Source organism: Dermacentor albipictus, chromosome 10 (genome assembly GCF_038994185.2).
Source record: "Dermacentor albipictus isolate Rhodes 1998 colony chromosome 10, USDA_Dalb.pri_finalv2, whole genome shotgun sequence".
Classification (NCBI taxonomy): Eukaryota; Metazoa; Arthropoda; class Arachnida; order Ixodida; family Ixodidae; genus Dermacentor; species Dermacentor albipictus.
The window spans coordinates 2,532,837-2,548,490 of record NC_091830.1 but is presented as its reverse complement, the minus strand read 5'-3'; the positions used below and the strand labels follow the sequence as shown (position 1 = coordinate 2,548,490).

At 47.7% G+C, this 15,654-nt stretch overlaps 1 protein-coding gene across 11 annotated transcripts in view; it reads left to right on the top strand.

Moving 5' to 3' along the window:
* Nucleotides 1-15,654, top strand: part of LOC135911960 (hapless 2) — a 64,397-nt gene that overhangs the window by 33,360 nt on the left and 15,383 nt on the right. For 9 of the 11 annotated variants that reach the window (XR_010567526.1, XM_065444322.1, XM_065444326.1 and 6 more), the window contains one exon: nt 8,914-9,155. Coding sequence is in view for 8 of the 11 variants with exons in the window: in XM_065444322.1 (XP_065300394.1) it covers nt 8,914-9,155 (242 nt within the window). In the remaining 3 variants the exon portion in view is untranslated. Of the gene's footprint in view, nt 1-8,913; nt 9,156-9,178; nt 9,319-13,082; nt 13,099-15,654 lie in introns of those variants that run through there. The other 2 variants (XR_011509046.1, XR_010567527.1) reach the window with 2 other exon arrangements.

The following is a 15,654-nucleotide window of genomic DNA, read 5'->3' as shown; positions in this document are numbered from 1 at the left end:
GACCGACCGATCTGCTTCCACTGCTGTCGCATCGGCCATGTCGCTCGTCACTGCCGCAACCGATGGCCACCAGCTCCTCGGACATACACCGCCGCTTATTCCCGCACCTTTGGACCTTCCGTTCCCTATACCACCCGCCATGAATCCACTGCCGCTGATGTTCCTGCTCCGAACCTTCGGTACAGCCGCTCGCCCTCGCCTCGACGCCATCAGTCTCGTTCGCCCCAACCCCGTCGCTTCTCTTCGCCGCCTACCGCCTCCCGGACCGAGCCGGAAAACCAGGCACTGCAGCTTCTGGATGTGAAGCTGCGTTGTCGACCCTACCCTCAAATCCTCTTCTCACGTTACCCACGAACCGAAACCTTCTTGACGTTGACGGCTATCCTGTCACGGCACTCATCGATACAGGAGCTCATCTTTCAATTATGAGTCCTGCCTTCCGACGACGACTCAAAAAGCTCCTCCCCCCAGCGTCGGCACGCGTCGTCCGCGTTGCGGATGGCGGTACTGTGCCTATCATCGGCATGTGTGCGGCACGCGTCAGCATCGCCGGCCGCCACACTCCTGTCCTCTTCACTGTAATTGCTCATTGCCCCCACGACTTCGTTCTCGGCCTCGATTTTCTCTCCGCACATTCTGCTCTTATTGACTGCTCTTCCAGTACCCTTCGCCTTGAGTTGCCGATGCTCGCAGAACCTTCTGACGCACCCCACTGCCGCTTACGTCCCACCGGCTTTCTTCGCCTGCAGCCAAAGTAAATAGCCTACATTGAACTGTTGTCTTTCCCACCAGTTCCTGATGGCGAGTACCTCATCACTCCTCTGCCCGACATTCCAATAAGGTGTGACGTTACAGTGCCTCACAGTATACTTAATATTACTGGGAACCACACTCGCATGCCTGTCTGTAACTTTGGATTGGCAAAGCAAATTCTACCGCAAGGTATTTGCCTTGCCACCGTTGATTGTCTCGTCGACCAATACGTGGCAGCGATATCGACCGATGGTTCTCGCGAGCTTAGCAGGCCCCTCGCGCCAGCCTCGCCGATGCCAATATAAAAAAAAATGGTTGCGACGGACCTGTCCTCGGCGCAGGCTGAAGAACTTTGCCAAGTATTATCGTCCTACCAAGATATTTTCGACATCGACGATCGCCCTTTAGGCCAGACGCTCGCGGTCAAGCATCGGATTCTATAGTGATGCTACGCCTCTTCACCGACGACCGTATCGAGTTTCTGCGTCGGAACGCCGAGTAATTCAAAACGAAGTCAACAAAATGCTAGATAAAAACATCATTGAGCCTTCATCGAGTCCCTGGGCGTCACTTGTGGTGTTGGTTAAGGAGAAGGACGTGGCGCTTCTGTGCAGACTACCGTCATCTGAACAACATTACTAAGAAGGACGTCTACCCGTTCCCACGTATAGACGACGCCCTTGACTGCCTGCACGGTTCCAGCTATTTCTCGTCTATTGGTCTTCGTTCGGGATATTGGCAGATTGCTGTTGACGATATGGACAGAGAAAAAACCGCTTTCATCACACCTGATGGCCTATACCAATTTAAAGTAATGCCGTTTGGATTATGCAACGCCCCTGCCACCTTCGAGCGTATGATGGACTCCTTGCTCCCAGGTTTCAAACGGTCCACATGACTCTGCTACCTCGACGACGTCATCGTCTTCTCGCCCACGCTCGACACTCACCTTGAACGTCTCACAACTATACTTGATGTATTTCGAAAGGCGAAGCTGCAACTTAACTCGTCCAAATGTCGTTTTGGCCACCGGCAAATTAGTCTTCTGGGCCATCTCGTTGACGCTTCCAGAGTACAGCCTGATCCCGACAAAACTCGCGCTGTCAGAGAGTTTCCGGTTCCGAAGACAGCCGCAGACGTTCGAAGTTTCGTAGGGCTACGCTCGTACTTTCGTCATTTTATTTTCAAGATTATGCGGCAATTGCTATGCCCCTCACTAGTCTTTTGAAGAAAGGCGTACAATTCTCGTGTGGTACTGCAGAAGCCGCCGCCTTCTCTCGTCTCGTTACTCTTCTCTCCTCACCACCCATTCTCGCCCACTTCGACCCTGATGTCCCTACAGAATTGCGTACAGATGCCAGGGGTCATGGCGTAGGTGCCGTCTTAGCCCAGCGTCAGCGTGGCCAGGATCGCGTTATTGCTTGTGCGAGCCGCCTCCTCACACCATCGGAGCGCAACTATTCCATTACGGAACGAGAATGCCTTGCTGTAGTCTGGGTCGTTGCGAAGTTCCGTCCTTACATTTACGGTCGCCCTTTTTCCGTAGTCACTGACCATCATGCTCTCTGCTGGCTTTCTTCGCTAAAAGATCCTACAGGCCAGCTTGGTGGATGGGCTTTGAGGCTACAAGAATTTTCATATTCCGTGGTGTACAAGTCTGGCCGCCTGCACCAAAATGCTGACAGCTTGTCGCGTTACCCTGTTGACGACTCTGACTCTTCTAATATTGCCAGTGCTTCTTGCGTATTCTCTGTATCACAGCTGCTTCATTTCGCTGACGGGCAACACCGTGACGCCTACATCAGAGAACTCGTCGACCATTTCGAGCACTCTCCGGCCGATGCTACTCTACGCCTCTTCGTCCTCCGCGACGGTGCTCTGTGCCGTCGTAACCTTCATCCGGACGGCTCTGTGTTCCTCCTTGCAATACCTAAACACCTCCGCTCCACCGTTACAGAGAGCTCCACGACGCACCAACGGCAGGACATCTCGGCGTATCTCGAACCTATGACCGTGTACGTCGCCGTTTTTTCAGGCCCGGCCTTGCCCGTTCCATACGACGTTACGTCGCCGCTTGTGAACTTTGCCAACGACGCAACAAGCCTTCCCAGCTACCCACTGGTTACCTGCAGCCGCTCGATATCCCTGCCGAGCCCTTTCATCGTGTCGGCTTAGACCTTCTGGGCCCATTTCCGGAATCTACATCAGGAAACAAGTGGGTTGCAGTCGCGGTGGACTACGCGACCCGCTACGACGTTACCCGTGCTCTTCCGACCAGTTGCACAACTGATGTTGCGGACTTCCTCCTACATGATATTATTTTGATGCATGGTGCTCCGCGTCAATTGCTAACAGACCGTGGCCATACGTTTTTGGCCAAAGTCATCGACAACATCATGCGTGCCTGCTCAATACGGCATAAATTTACCACCTCCTACCATCCCCAAACGAACGGCCTCATTGAGCGCTTGAACCGCGCCCTTACAGACATGCTATCCAAATACGTTTCCGACGACCACCGTGACTTGGACCTGGCTCTAACTTACATTACCTTTGCATACAACTCTTCCCGTCTCGAAACTGCTGGCTTTTCCCCGTTTTACCTCTTGTATGGCCGCGAACCAACGCTACCACTGGACACTGTGCTTCCGTCCGCCACAGCTTCAACTAGCGATTATGCCCGTAATGCAATCGCCCATGCTGACCACGCTCGCCAACTAGCGCGCGCTCGTCTACAAGTGTCTCAACACAAGCAGAAGCAACGCAACGACCTCCATCACCGTGATGTCCATTTTGTGCCCGGCAGCCTCGTGTTGCTTTGGGCACCTTCGCGTAAAGTTGGCCTATGTGAAAAACTCCTTTCTTTTTACACAGAACCATATCGCGTGCTCCGCAATGTGCCTGATGTCACCTATGAAATCGTTCTAGCCACGCCCACTACGTCCACCGCTGTGACAACCAGTGACGTTGTCCACGTCGCCCGACTCAAGCCCTACAACTCTCCACGCGCCTTGGATATTTAACAGCACCGTGACGGAGCTTTTGACGCCGAAGGGGGGGGGGGGGGGGGGGAAGTATTACGATATCATCGAGCGATGCTCAAGAGACGAGCCGCGAACGACGATGAAGTTGGTCGGTGCGTTTGGCGCGAGTGAGTGTCGGCCTGGCTGCCTGGCTGCCTGGCTCCAGTGTAAATAGCCCGTAAATAACCTCTTCTGTCTGTCTTTCCACACGCAACAATATATTTATTTATTTTACAATACTGCCGCTCTCAGCCGAGAACCTAGCAGACGGGCATGAGCACTTTCTTTTCCATACATAAATACATGTGCGAGCTACACAAAGAATGAAAAAGCCACGATATTCAACAAAATGCAACAGATAAGGTAGATAAGGTAGACAACAAAACACTAAACAAAGCAGAATAAAATGAACAACCGGGGCATATCATAGACAAAGCAAAAACGTGAAATATTCGGGAAGAAACAAGTGTATACTTTTTTTTTCTAAGCACTGTTAGTTTGTTGTGAAACGAACAGGGATAAAGAGTTTGTCGCTGTTAATGAAGAGTTCAGTTCATTCCATTCTCTGATTACCCGAGGAAAGAATGAGTACCTGAATGCGTCATTAGAAAAGGAATACTCGGTTAGCGTATGTTCGTGTTGATGCCGTGTTATTCTAGATTGCGAATATGAAATGTACTGGGTGATATCAATTTTATACTGACGGCGCAGCATTTGAAACAAATTTTAGTCGACCTTGTTTCGCTCTCGTCGATAGTGTGTTGAGGCCTGAGGAAGCTAGGAGACGTGAAGGTGAGTCAGTAGAACGATATTTGCTATGAATGAACCTTGCGGCTTTTCTCTGTACGGCTTCAAGTTTAGCTATGTTAGTTGCTGTGTAAGGAAACCAAATTGTGTTAGCGTATTCTAAAATAGGTCTCACAAATGTTTTGTGGGCCAGAAGCTTAATGTTCGTTGGAGCGAACTTTAGGCGTCTTTTCAGATAAAATAGCTTTCGTAGTGCAGTAGTTGTAATATTAGTTATGTGTGTTTCCCAATTGAGGTTTGATGTCAGCGTTATCCCTAAATATTTTTGTTGCTCAACCATCGAAAGAGGCGTGCCATTCACGATATAGGTGAAATGAGAGGGTTACTTTTTTCTTGTTATTGTCATTGACACTGATTTATTGACGGTAATAGACATTTGCCACTGGGAGCACCGCTCGGCTAGCGTGTTAAGGGAATCAGAAAGATCGCGATGGTCGTTACGGCTGTTAATTTCTTTATAAATATCACGCAGTCATCCAACTGAAGAGTTTGATTTTGCACCCTATATTATTGGTTATATCGTTAATAAAGATCAGAAATAACAGCGGCCCGAGTACCGAGCCTTGTGGTACTCCAGATGTGTCAGGAACGACATCAGATGGCATGTGGTCAAACATAACGAATTGTGAGCGGTGTGTTAGAAAAGCTGTTATCTCAAGCAGAAACTTCTCCCTTCCCGATGGCTTGCTCCACTTTTGCAATTAGCTTAATGTGACTCACGCAATCAAAAGCTTTAAATAAGTCAAGTAAAATCATGTCAATTTGAGAACGATTAATAATACTAAGAGCAAGGTCATGAACTAACTCTGTCAGTTGAGTGATGGTTGATAAGCCAGATCGAAAACCGCGCTGGTGAGGCGATAGGATTTTTTCACGTTCGAGAAATACTGTCGTGTTTTAGAATGATGTGTTCTAGTATTTTGCATGACGTGCTGGTGAGAGATATGGGTCTGAAATTGGTAATATTATTTTTGTCTCTTTTCTTGTGGATAGGTATTACTTTAGCCGTTTTCCAGTCGTGTGGTAGATTAGAAGTTGCTAGTGACTTACGAAAAATGTGTCCCAGATATCTACTGCACCACTCAGCATATTTTTTTAGAAATTCGTTTGGAACTTTTTCAGGGCCGTTTGCTTTCTTAGGGTCAATGTTGAGGAGAAGATTGTGGATTCCGGCGTCCGTTATTATTAAGGGATCAAGCACTGACGTACAGGATGGTGGAAGAGGGGGGAGTGTACCATTGTCTTCCGTGAAGACTGACTTGAAGAAATTGTTATATTTGTTTGCCGTTGCACTTTTTTCTTCTACAGTTAGTTTGGTTGTTGTCTGCTCGGTACTGCGCAGATGTTTCCAGAATCTTTGTGGGTTATTTTTTAGGAAGCTAGCAAGAGTGACACTGTAGTAATATTGTTTAGAATATTTTAGTTTCTGCTTGAAGTGCATAACTGCACATTTTCACTTCTAGGCTGTAGATGGTTTTGGGTTATTCTTATTTGCCTTACGAAGCCAATTTGCGCGCCGTTTAGCGTGGATGATTTCGCGTGTGATCTATGGATTCTTAAGGTGCTCTATTTTCTTTTGCATTGGAATATAATTAGTTATAATGTGCAGGACAATGCTCTTAAAATGTAGCCATAATGCATCTACATCAGTAGATTCCTGAGATGCTTTTTCCAAAAAGGAATCGAATTCATGCGACAGATAAGTTAGTATGCTGGCGTCATCTGCTTTATGAAAGTTAAAAAAGCTTTTTACTGCAGACTGGGTAGAAATACAATGATCAAGCTGGAATGTGCACATAGGTATACTGTGATCAGATATCCCTTCAATAATGTCTATTTGTGCTTGACTTCTAGAAAAATGGTTGCTAAGAAATATGAGGTCGAGGATATATTTAGTCGAGCCTTGAACGCGAGTAGGACGAGTGACAAGTTGATGTAGGTTAAAATTTCGCATTAAGTCTATTAGCACTTCTGAGGCTTCTGACGTATGATGCATTGTGGGCCAGTCTGTGCCAGCAAGGTTAAAGTCACCCGCAAGAATAATCTTGGATTGATGGACATGACGCTGCATAATTTTTGAATTGCTGAAAGGCATGCACTGTCAGCGGAAAGGCTTCGATAAACGCAACCGGTTACGATTGACCTCCCGTCGCACAAAATTTTGCAGAAAACGGCTTCAGCGTTGTCCACCTCGGGAAGAAGGACAAAGCGAAGACAGTTTTTTATCAGTAAGGCCACACCTGGACCACGTGAAAGTCGGTCTTTTCGAATGATTGTGTAGTTTGGTGGGGCAATCTCGTGGTCGAATATAGCGGGTGATAGCCCTGTTTCCGTGATCGCCACAATATCGTGCTTGTAATCGACTAGAAGGCTTTCCAAGGCTTCTGTTTTATTTAGGACACTGCGGGAGTTTACATTTATCAATGTTAATCTATTGATTGTGCGGCTTGTGCCGCTTGTGCGGCTCGGCGGGTTATTCGGCGGTTTCTTTCTGCGTCGTTTTTTTGCATCGGTACTTTGTCCTTCTTCTCTTCGTCCCAAATATATCCGCGTTTGTTAATGTAAAGCTTGTCAAAAGAAAGTGATACTTTTTTTTCCTTTTTTTCACGGTTTGGTTTTGCACTATCCCAAAGTTTCTTCCGTATGTCTCTTATTCTTTTAGTGAAGTCTTCACCAATTGAGTATTCAGTTGGTTTTAGTTTGAAACCTCGGCTTAAGATTGCTGCTTTTTGTCTGTAGTCAAGTAACTTCATTATTACCGGTCGAGTTTTATCTGTGGCGCGTTTCCCCAACCTATGCATACGCTCGATGGCATCTTTTTCTAGTCCCAGGGTGTCTTGGATAATGTCTTTGTTCACAGTGTGCTCTAACGACTCGCTAGTTTCATCGTTTTTTTTTTCCTTTAGGCCATAGATAATTAGGTTAGATCGCCTACTGCGGTTTTCAAGGTCGTAAATTTTATGTTGAAGAGTGTCTATAACTTCGCTCATACAGGCTATTTCTTGTTGACAGGATTCAACTCTATTTTCAAGGACTGCAAGGAGGTCAAGCTTGTTTTCTATATCTGCTAAACGTTTTTCTTTAATATCTTTGATGTCGACTCCAATATCCTTCAGCTGTTTTGAAATTTGGGTTAGATCAGGGCCAGGGTTAGTTTCAATATCACCACCTAATAGCAGCAATTTTTTCAAGGCCAAGGCGATATCAAAAACCAGGATACAAAACGGTGGGCACGGCAGCACTAGCAAGAAAGCGTCGCTTGAGCGGATGCAATATCCAAAATCCTTTCTCACCTGTACAATGAATGCAAACGGGTTAGCGTGCCGTATACTGGCAGTGCCACCGTGCCCAGTGGCCGAGTCGATCCCAGGCAGGCTATTTAAAGCAGCGGTGAGCAGTGGCACTGAACGCGGATCACGGGCCAAGATCTCCGAGCATGCTGTCTTCCGGTGTTGACGGTGCAATTCCCACGATGAGTATGGCGGTGGATCCAGCATGTGGCATCGGGTAGCGTAGAGCCCCTGCGCCGCCCTGGTCGCCCCGGCTTGCGCAGGGCCTCCATCCCCGGTATGAAGCAGCAGGCCGAAGGACAGCTCTATAATGAATGCAAACGGGTTAGCGTGCCGCATACTGGCAGTGCCACCGTGCCAAGTGCAAAACATATATATATATATATATATATATATATTAGAACTTCAGCATGCTACAAGGCAAACACAATAACTATTTAATTTCAACACTTTCGACCGGCGGACCATTCATCAGTGTTTACGAGGGTTTACATCAGTATTTTCTAAACCCTGATGAAGACCGGTCCATTGGTCGAAACTGTTGAAATTAAGTAGTTCTTTTGTTTACCTTGTAGCATCGCTCATGTTCTTTACGTTTGAAAGTTAGCCTGAACAATTTCTCTATACCTATATATTCAAACAAAGCATTCGTTAAATCAGACTGTATAGGAAACAAGATGCGGCGTACTTGTGCGAAGTTTCAGAATGACAACCTCATTTCCAGAGAAGCTGTTTTCGAGCAGCTGTGTTATTAGTTCATTGCAAAGCTCATAATTAACACAAACGCCTTTGAAACTTCGGCCGTACATTACCCAAAACACGCGCCCCAATATCTCCAAAGTTAAAGTCGTCGCCACATTGATCTCTTTGTTGAAAAGTGATTGTAGCTGCAGGAAGTGTGGACCTTCCATGGGGCATTTGTCGGCAATGCAGTAGTTAAAGAGCAGCACTGACACTAACTGCAACATTATTTTGTTTTGCTCTTTCTCTCCGCAACACGACAGCAAGAAATCGTGTCACGCCGCTCTCCTTTAATCCAGTGCGAAGCAGTCCCTGAGCGAGGTGAGCACAACAGCCTCGGGGAACCCCGTTGTCATCCGGCTCTACGCCACCAACACCGACCACAGTCCAATGGTGGTCAGGGCTGTGATACATGACTGCAGCTTCGGCTTCGGATCCGCCAGTACCGACCAGGTTCCTTTGTCCCCGGGACAGAAGTTGCTCATGCTGCTTAGCCTCCAGGTCGAAGGCAGCATGCCCACCACTGACGTGTGGTGCACCGGTGGGTCTCTTTTCCATGTACAGGTGCGGCCACTGCTAGCGGGAAGACGGGAGCCCGTGGCCTCACTCCGCGGAGTGCCCCACCACTGGCGCCTCCTATGAAGACTTGCGGTGCAGGAGCAATCAAAGCGATTGGCGAAAAGCCCGGCGATACGTCTGCTATGGTGAGTCGTCGGCAAAGACTTCACAAGGCGCAGGTGGCGGCACTCTACGGAACGCTGCCACAAGCTCCCTATGTTCCCGCTAGCAGTGACCTCTCATGTACATGGTTAATTGGCAGCAGTGCAGGGAAGACGACGACACAAGAAATGACGTTAGCCCTGAACTAACGAACGAATTTTATGGCTGATCAACCGACATCTATAAGTACCAAGAAAGTCGCAGTTTCACCCGAAAGCCGAAGCATCGATTGCGATAGCAAATTAGTATACAGCTATACGGAGTAAACATAGTAGTTTCATCGGCTGTAAAAACTTGTGAGCATTCGCTTACGAACTAAACAAACAAGGACGGTGTCAAACACTCAGAGGTAAACATGAACACATCTCACTCCATGACCGCGGAAACTCCTTGTGAAAACGGTAGAGTGAGGAAGCGTGGCGGATGCAGAGAGCGAATCGAGCTTTGTGGTGTGTCTCGCTTCAACGCGAACTAAGCGTCGGAAGCACAGCGCATACGAAAGTACTAGCACTTGGCGCACTTCGCTCACAGATCGCTTTGAAGATGAGGCCCGCACGACCGCGCACTTTGTCCACATCGCAGCTCGCTTTCAGGCCACGCGCCCGCACCGTACGCAGCACCTGCCGGAGCAAAGCGCACATCCCGTCCCTACCCCCCACCCCGGTGCCTCGCGCTCGACGGAAGACGGCGCGCTTCCTCGCCGCTTTCCTCCATTGCGCCCGGGAGGTTGATACGCGATCGTCAGCTGACCTTCGCAAGCTTTCATTCGCATGTAAACATACGGCGCGCGGTTATGTTATTGTGCTTGGACTTTATACGGAACATCGCGACTACGGCGGAAGTGCAGCTGTAGTGTCCATATAATTGCAATAATAATCGGTTTGGGGAGCAAATCAAAAAGACGTAAGAGAACATCATAAAAAATTGAGACAAAAATAACCCATCTCAAGATGATTGCCAACGGTAATGCGTTAGCATAGAATAAATTTAGCGACACAACGTATTGTCACCGTCGAAAAGAAATGTGCATGAAGCTTGTACTGCAGCGGGACTCTTCTTTCGCGCTGCCCTGAGAAGAAACGGCGCCTTCTAGCGCCGCCGCCGCAAAACCTGCGCGTGGCTTCCAGTATGCATGGATGGCGTGCCGGTGCGTGCGAACGCTGAGAAACGCGGCAACGGCGAGCGGGCTTCGTGCTTCTTTCTGGACACGCTGCGCCGTTTAGTGGCACTGCCGAAAAGTCTGCGCGAGGTTTCCGAGGCATAAAGCGTGGCGCACCCGTGCCTGCGAACGCTGAGAATTGTTCCCACGCTTGCGCAAACTTAGTGGCGCATATTCAGTGACTGAACTTGGCAAGAGTTTCATTGAAGAGCAGCACATACGCAGTAGTGCAGCTCGATAAAGCGTTGTCTTGAAAGGCGTTCTTTGAAAACATACCCATTTCATTTCCGACACATCCTACTAATACGTCGGGTTGCTGTCCTTGAAAAACCCTTGTGAAATGGGTTCGGTTCCGCTCAGCATCAGAGAAATATATATATATATATATTATTATATAGTATATATCATTATTCTTTAATTGGTTTCAAGAATGAAACGTTAAACGATATCAGACAACTTCATCAATCCTTCAGTATCAATCCTTCAGTCCAACCCTTCTAAATTCTTTCAGATTATCTCCCCGCCTAAGCGCCAAACTCGGCTACAACTATCAGACGACGATAATGTACTAATTGACACTGAAAAATGTGCTACAGCCCACAACAATTTCTTCACATCAGTATTTCCTCCTGCTATAAACTTCAGTTCTGACGAATTACCATGCCACTCGCTGTCTACAATGCTCGATATCCAGATTAACGCTGATGGAATAGCTGGGCTAATACAGGCTCTAAAATTATCCTCCTCGGCTGGTTGCGATCAAATCAGCAGCTAATTACTCAAGAACACCAGTTCCCTCTCAAGCGCAATACTTAGCTTACTTTTCCAACAATCAATCAGTACTGGTGAAGATACGATTCCCACGATTGGAAAAAGGCGCAAATCATTCCCGTCCATAAATGTGGTGATCAAACAAAAGCATGTAACTATCGTCCAATTTCTCTAACCAGTATCCCCTCTAACTGCTGCAACATATCATAGCAACCAATCTAATGCACTACCTTGAATCAATTAACTTCTTCTATTCATATCAGCATGGTTTTAGAAAACTATTATCCTGCGAAACTCAGCTCTCTGAATTCACCGATGAAATCTTACAACACATGGACAATCACCTACAAATTGACGCCATCTTCTTAGACTTTTCGAAGGCCTTCGACCGCGTCCCTCACAATCATCTACTTGCCAAATTATCTACTCTTGGAATCCCCCCATCACTGATTACTTGGACCGAACATTTCTTAAAAGGACGCGTACAATACACATCCGCTAACTCTCATGACTCGCACCTTTCTGATGTTACATCCGGTGTCCCCCAGGGAGCAGGCTTATCCTCGCTGTTATTTTTAATCTATGTCAATGACCTGCCATGTAACACAAAAACTAGACTGCGTCTTTTTGCTGATGACTGCGTTATCTACAACGCCATCCATAACCCTGGTGATTCCATTGACTTACAAGAAGACATAGACACTATCGTTTCATGGTGTGAAAAATGGGTCATGCCTCTTAACCTTAATAAGTGCCAATGTATGTCCTTTTCACGTAAGCGCAGCATTACAAATTACGCGTACCACATAAGCTCAACTACAATACCACGAACAGACTGCTATAGGTATCTAGGTGTTCACTTGACATCATCATTATCATGGGTTACTCACATTGAAACAATATGCGCAAACGCCTCGCGCACACTTGGTTTCTTGCGTCGCAATCTGAAATCTGCATCGCCCGCTATAAAAAAACTTGCATATCAGACATACGTTAGGCCGAAACTGGAGTGCGCATCATCTATCTGGCACCCCTCGCAAGCATATCTCACCTATGAATTAGAAGCCATTCAGAATCGTGCTGCACGCTTTATCATGTCAAACTACTCAAGTAAAACCAGCATAACTGAACTAAAACGCACACTCGATCTTCCCAGTCTCCAATCACGTCGTATCATCTCGCGTCTCTGCATGCTTCACTCTTACTACTATCACCCAATAGCCAGACACCCTCGACTGCAACCCCCGCCTAGAATCTCTCCCCGCCTCAACCACAGCTGTCCAATCGCGCACATTCAGTGCCGTACGTCTTCGATGAAGGATTCTTTTTTTCCAAATGCAATAGCGCTGTGGAACACTCTGCCCGACAGCATTGTTTCTTCCGCCGACCACACAACTTTCCGTGAGAAACTAACAATCCACTACACCTAGAATGGTTCGTCTCAAATACATTTGCTTATTCACCCCTTTTAAGTAATTAATTGATAGTGATTCGTTCTCACGCATAATATGTTCTTAATGGTATTTATGTACTGTATATTGTGTTGTATATTATGGTTTCTTTACAGTGATTTTGATGATACTACTGCTTGCTCGATTCCCTCCTGAGCATTGTTTCCTTTTCTATTCTTCGTCTATCTTTTCTTCCCCTTTTCCCTCTTTAGCGTGATGAAGAGTTCCTCATACTTTGTTTGCCCCCGCCTTATGTAATGCCTCCGGGCCTTTAAGGCTTCAATAAATGAAAAAAAAAAATGTCCACGATAGCTTAGCTGTGGCAGCCGTTTGGCAACTTTGTGCTGATAGCGCTTTCTGTTTCTAGATGGACTGATCAGGTGCAAGGGTGTGAACCTAGAACACCCGGTTGCCGCATGCGTTCACCTCTAAGGTACGCAAGAAATTGATCAATGGGAAATTCGATGAAGTGCAACTCTTTGTTCGTAGTACTGAAAAAAATAACTACAGCGTAGGTGTCCTGCACTACAGGAGCGCAATGCAAAAGAAGAGGCAGCGGTTGTCTTTTCAAGCGAAGCTTGCATTGGCTCCCAAGTTTTAGTGGCGTGTGGCCACGCAACAAAAAATCCAGTTGCTTCCAGAGCGGAGCAGCGGCGGCAAAGGGCGGTTTGAAGAGTCGACAGCTGCGCCGGGGCCTGAGCGTCAGTCATTAGCAAGGATTCCAACTGCATAGGCGCGCGCTCAATCCACGCGCGCAACCAATCAGAGCCGTTTCGCTTCCGCCGGGAAGGAAAAGGGCAGGAAGGGTATCGCGCGCGCTACGCTGGCTTCGTTTCAGTTCACTTCAGTCTCGTGAAATGGATGGGACGGCCACGCGTTGTACGTTCCCCCGAGTAACGCGCAGCCTTCGACGAGCGGTGGCGAGAACTCACCCGTGAAAGGACTCGCCGTCGCCGCGCCGATTCAGCCGCTAGAGCCGCCCGAGACCAGATAACCTGACAGTAGACCGTTTTAGTTTAGCGTCCTCAACTATAGCGTACGCTATACGCTATAATATAGCGTACGCTAAGCGGCGCACGTTTTCTACAATTTTAGTTGACCGGCGATATCTTCGGATCTCAGAGGCCATATGCCATCGTTGCGGCTATTTCGCGCATTTAGCGACAGGTGGCGCTGACATCTCGAACGTTTCTTTCGTTAGGTTTCGACTCGTTCGAAACGAGAAGCGATTTAGAAAACACCACGAGGTTATCCATAATACTCTGTCGTCGAAGCGGCCTGAGAATAAGCGAAAGCCGTTTACACAGTCATTTACTACGAAAGAAGTGCATTTTACAAAAGCAACGCCAAATTCGATTCGAATCGGGCAGCCGGGACCGCCGCCATGTTTCCCGCAAACTCCGCAAACCCCGCAAAAACGCTAACGCTAACTCGTTTGCGTTGCGTACGCCCGCTATACCCGCTATTTCGTTTAGCGTTCAGCGCATGCGCAGTGACGATCCGCTATTTTTTAGCGTACGCTATACTAAAACTGTCTGGTAACGATAAGACCCCTAGTTGCGGGAGCGAGAGGCCGAAGCAATCCGGCAACGTTACCTGTCGATTACTTAACCGTGACGAAGGTCAAGTGCGTGCAGGATAAGGGGTGCTATAACGTAAAGCTATTCCAAACTTTTCTATTCCAATGCTGCAATCAGCCCTCCATGATTGGTCAAAAGCTTTTTACAGCGAAGCTGTATATCTCTACCGTCCAAGGAAATTTTCGTGTCGCTGTTGACGTGGTAAGAAAAAAACTACCTATACGTGGGCCGATCCCCGAGATTCTGCAATGCCGGGCCGACCCGCGGCGGAGGTGAAGCAGGCGTTAAGCATTCCCCATACGTCGGCCGAAACCGAAAATAGTGCAATGCCGGGCCGACCCGCGGTAGAGGTGAAGCAGGCGTTAAGTACTCCCCATACATGGGCCGATCTCGAAGATAGTGCAATACCGGCCCGACCCGCGGTGTAGGTGAATCAGGCGTTAGGCACTCCCCATACGTGGGCCGATGCCGAAGATAGTGCAATGCCGGGCTGACCCACGGCGGAGGTGCAGTTCGTCATTAAGGTGCCCATATGCAATGGTCAAAGTTAATCCGGAGACGTTCCCACCAGCGTCTTTCACTGCGCGTTTTCAGGATATGTAAGCGAAATGTAGGAAAGCTGGTGTACTTAGATTTACATGCACGTTGAAGAACACTAGATGGTAAAGTTATTCCGGAGACGTTCCCTGCGGTGTCTCGCTGCACGTTTTCAGGAGATGTAGGCGAAATGTTAGAAAGATGGTGCACTTAGATTTAGATGCACGTTGTGGAACCCCAGGTGGTAAAAGTTAATCAGGAGACGTTCCTAGCGGCCTCTCTCACTGCGCATTTTCAGGACATGTAAGCGAAATGTAGAAAAGCTGATATACTTAGATGCACGTTGAAGAAACCCCGCGGGTAAAAGTCAAACCGAAGACGTTCCCAGCACCGTCTCTCACTGAGATTTTTCAGGACATGTAGGCGAAATATAGGAAAGCTGGTGTACTTAGATTTAGATACACGTTGAAGAAACCCAGGTGTCAAAAGTTAATCCTGAGACATTACCAGCGCCGACTCTCACTGCGCGTTTTCAGCACATGTAGGCGAAATGTAAGAATTCTGTAGGCCGCTGGCAGATGTCTAGTAGGAAAGCATAACGAAGGCACGACGAGCTGACATAGCCGATGAGTTTTCACTGGCGTGAGCCAGAGACATCTTGCCCTAAGGAGCTGATCCTAACGCAGCAAATACGCAGCGTTTATATTAAACAACTGGAGGAGAGGACATGCCTTATCAGCTTGCGTGACATTTTGCTAATGCCGCTGCTGTATCATACGATGGAAAACATTATCAAACTAAAATTGTGTGTATGCCAGAGCG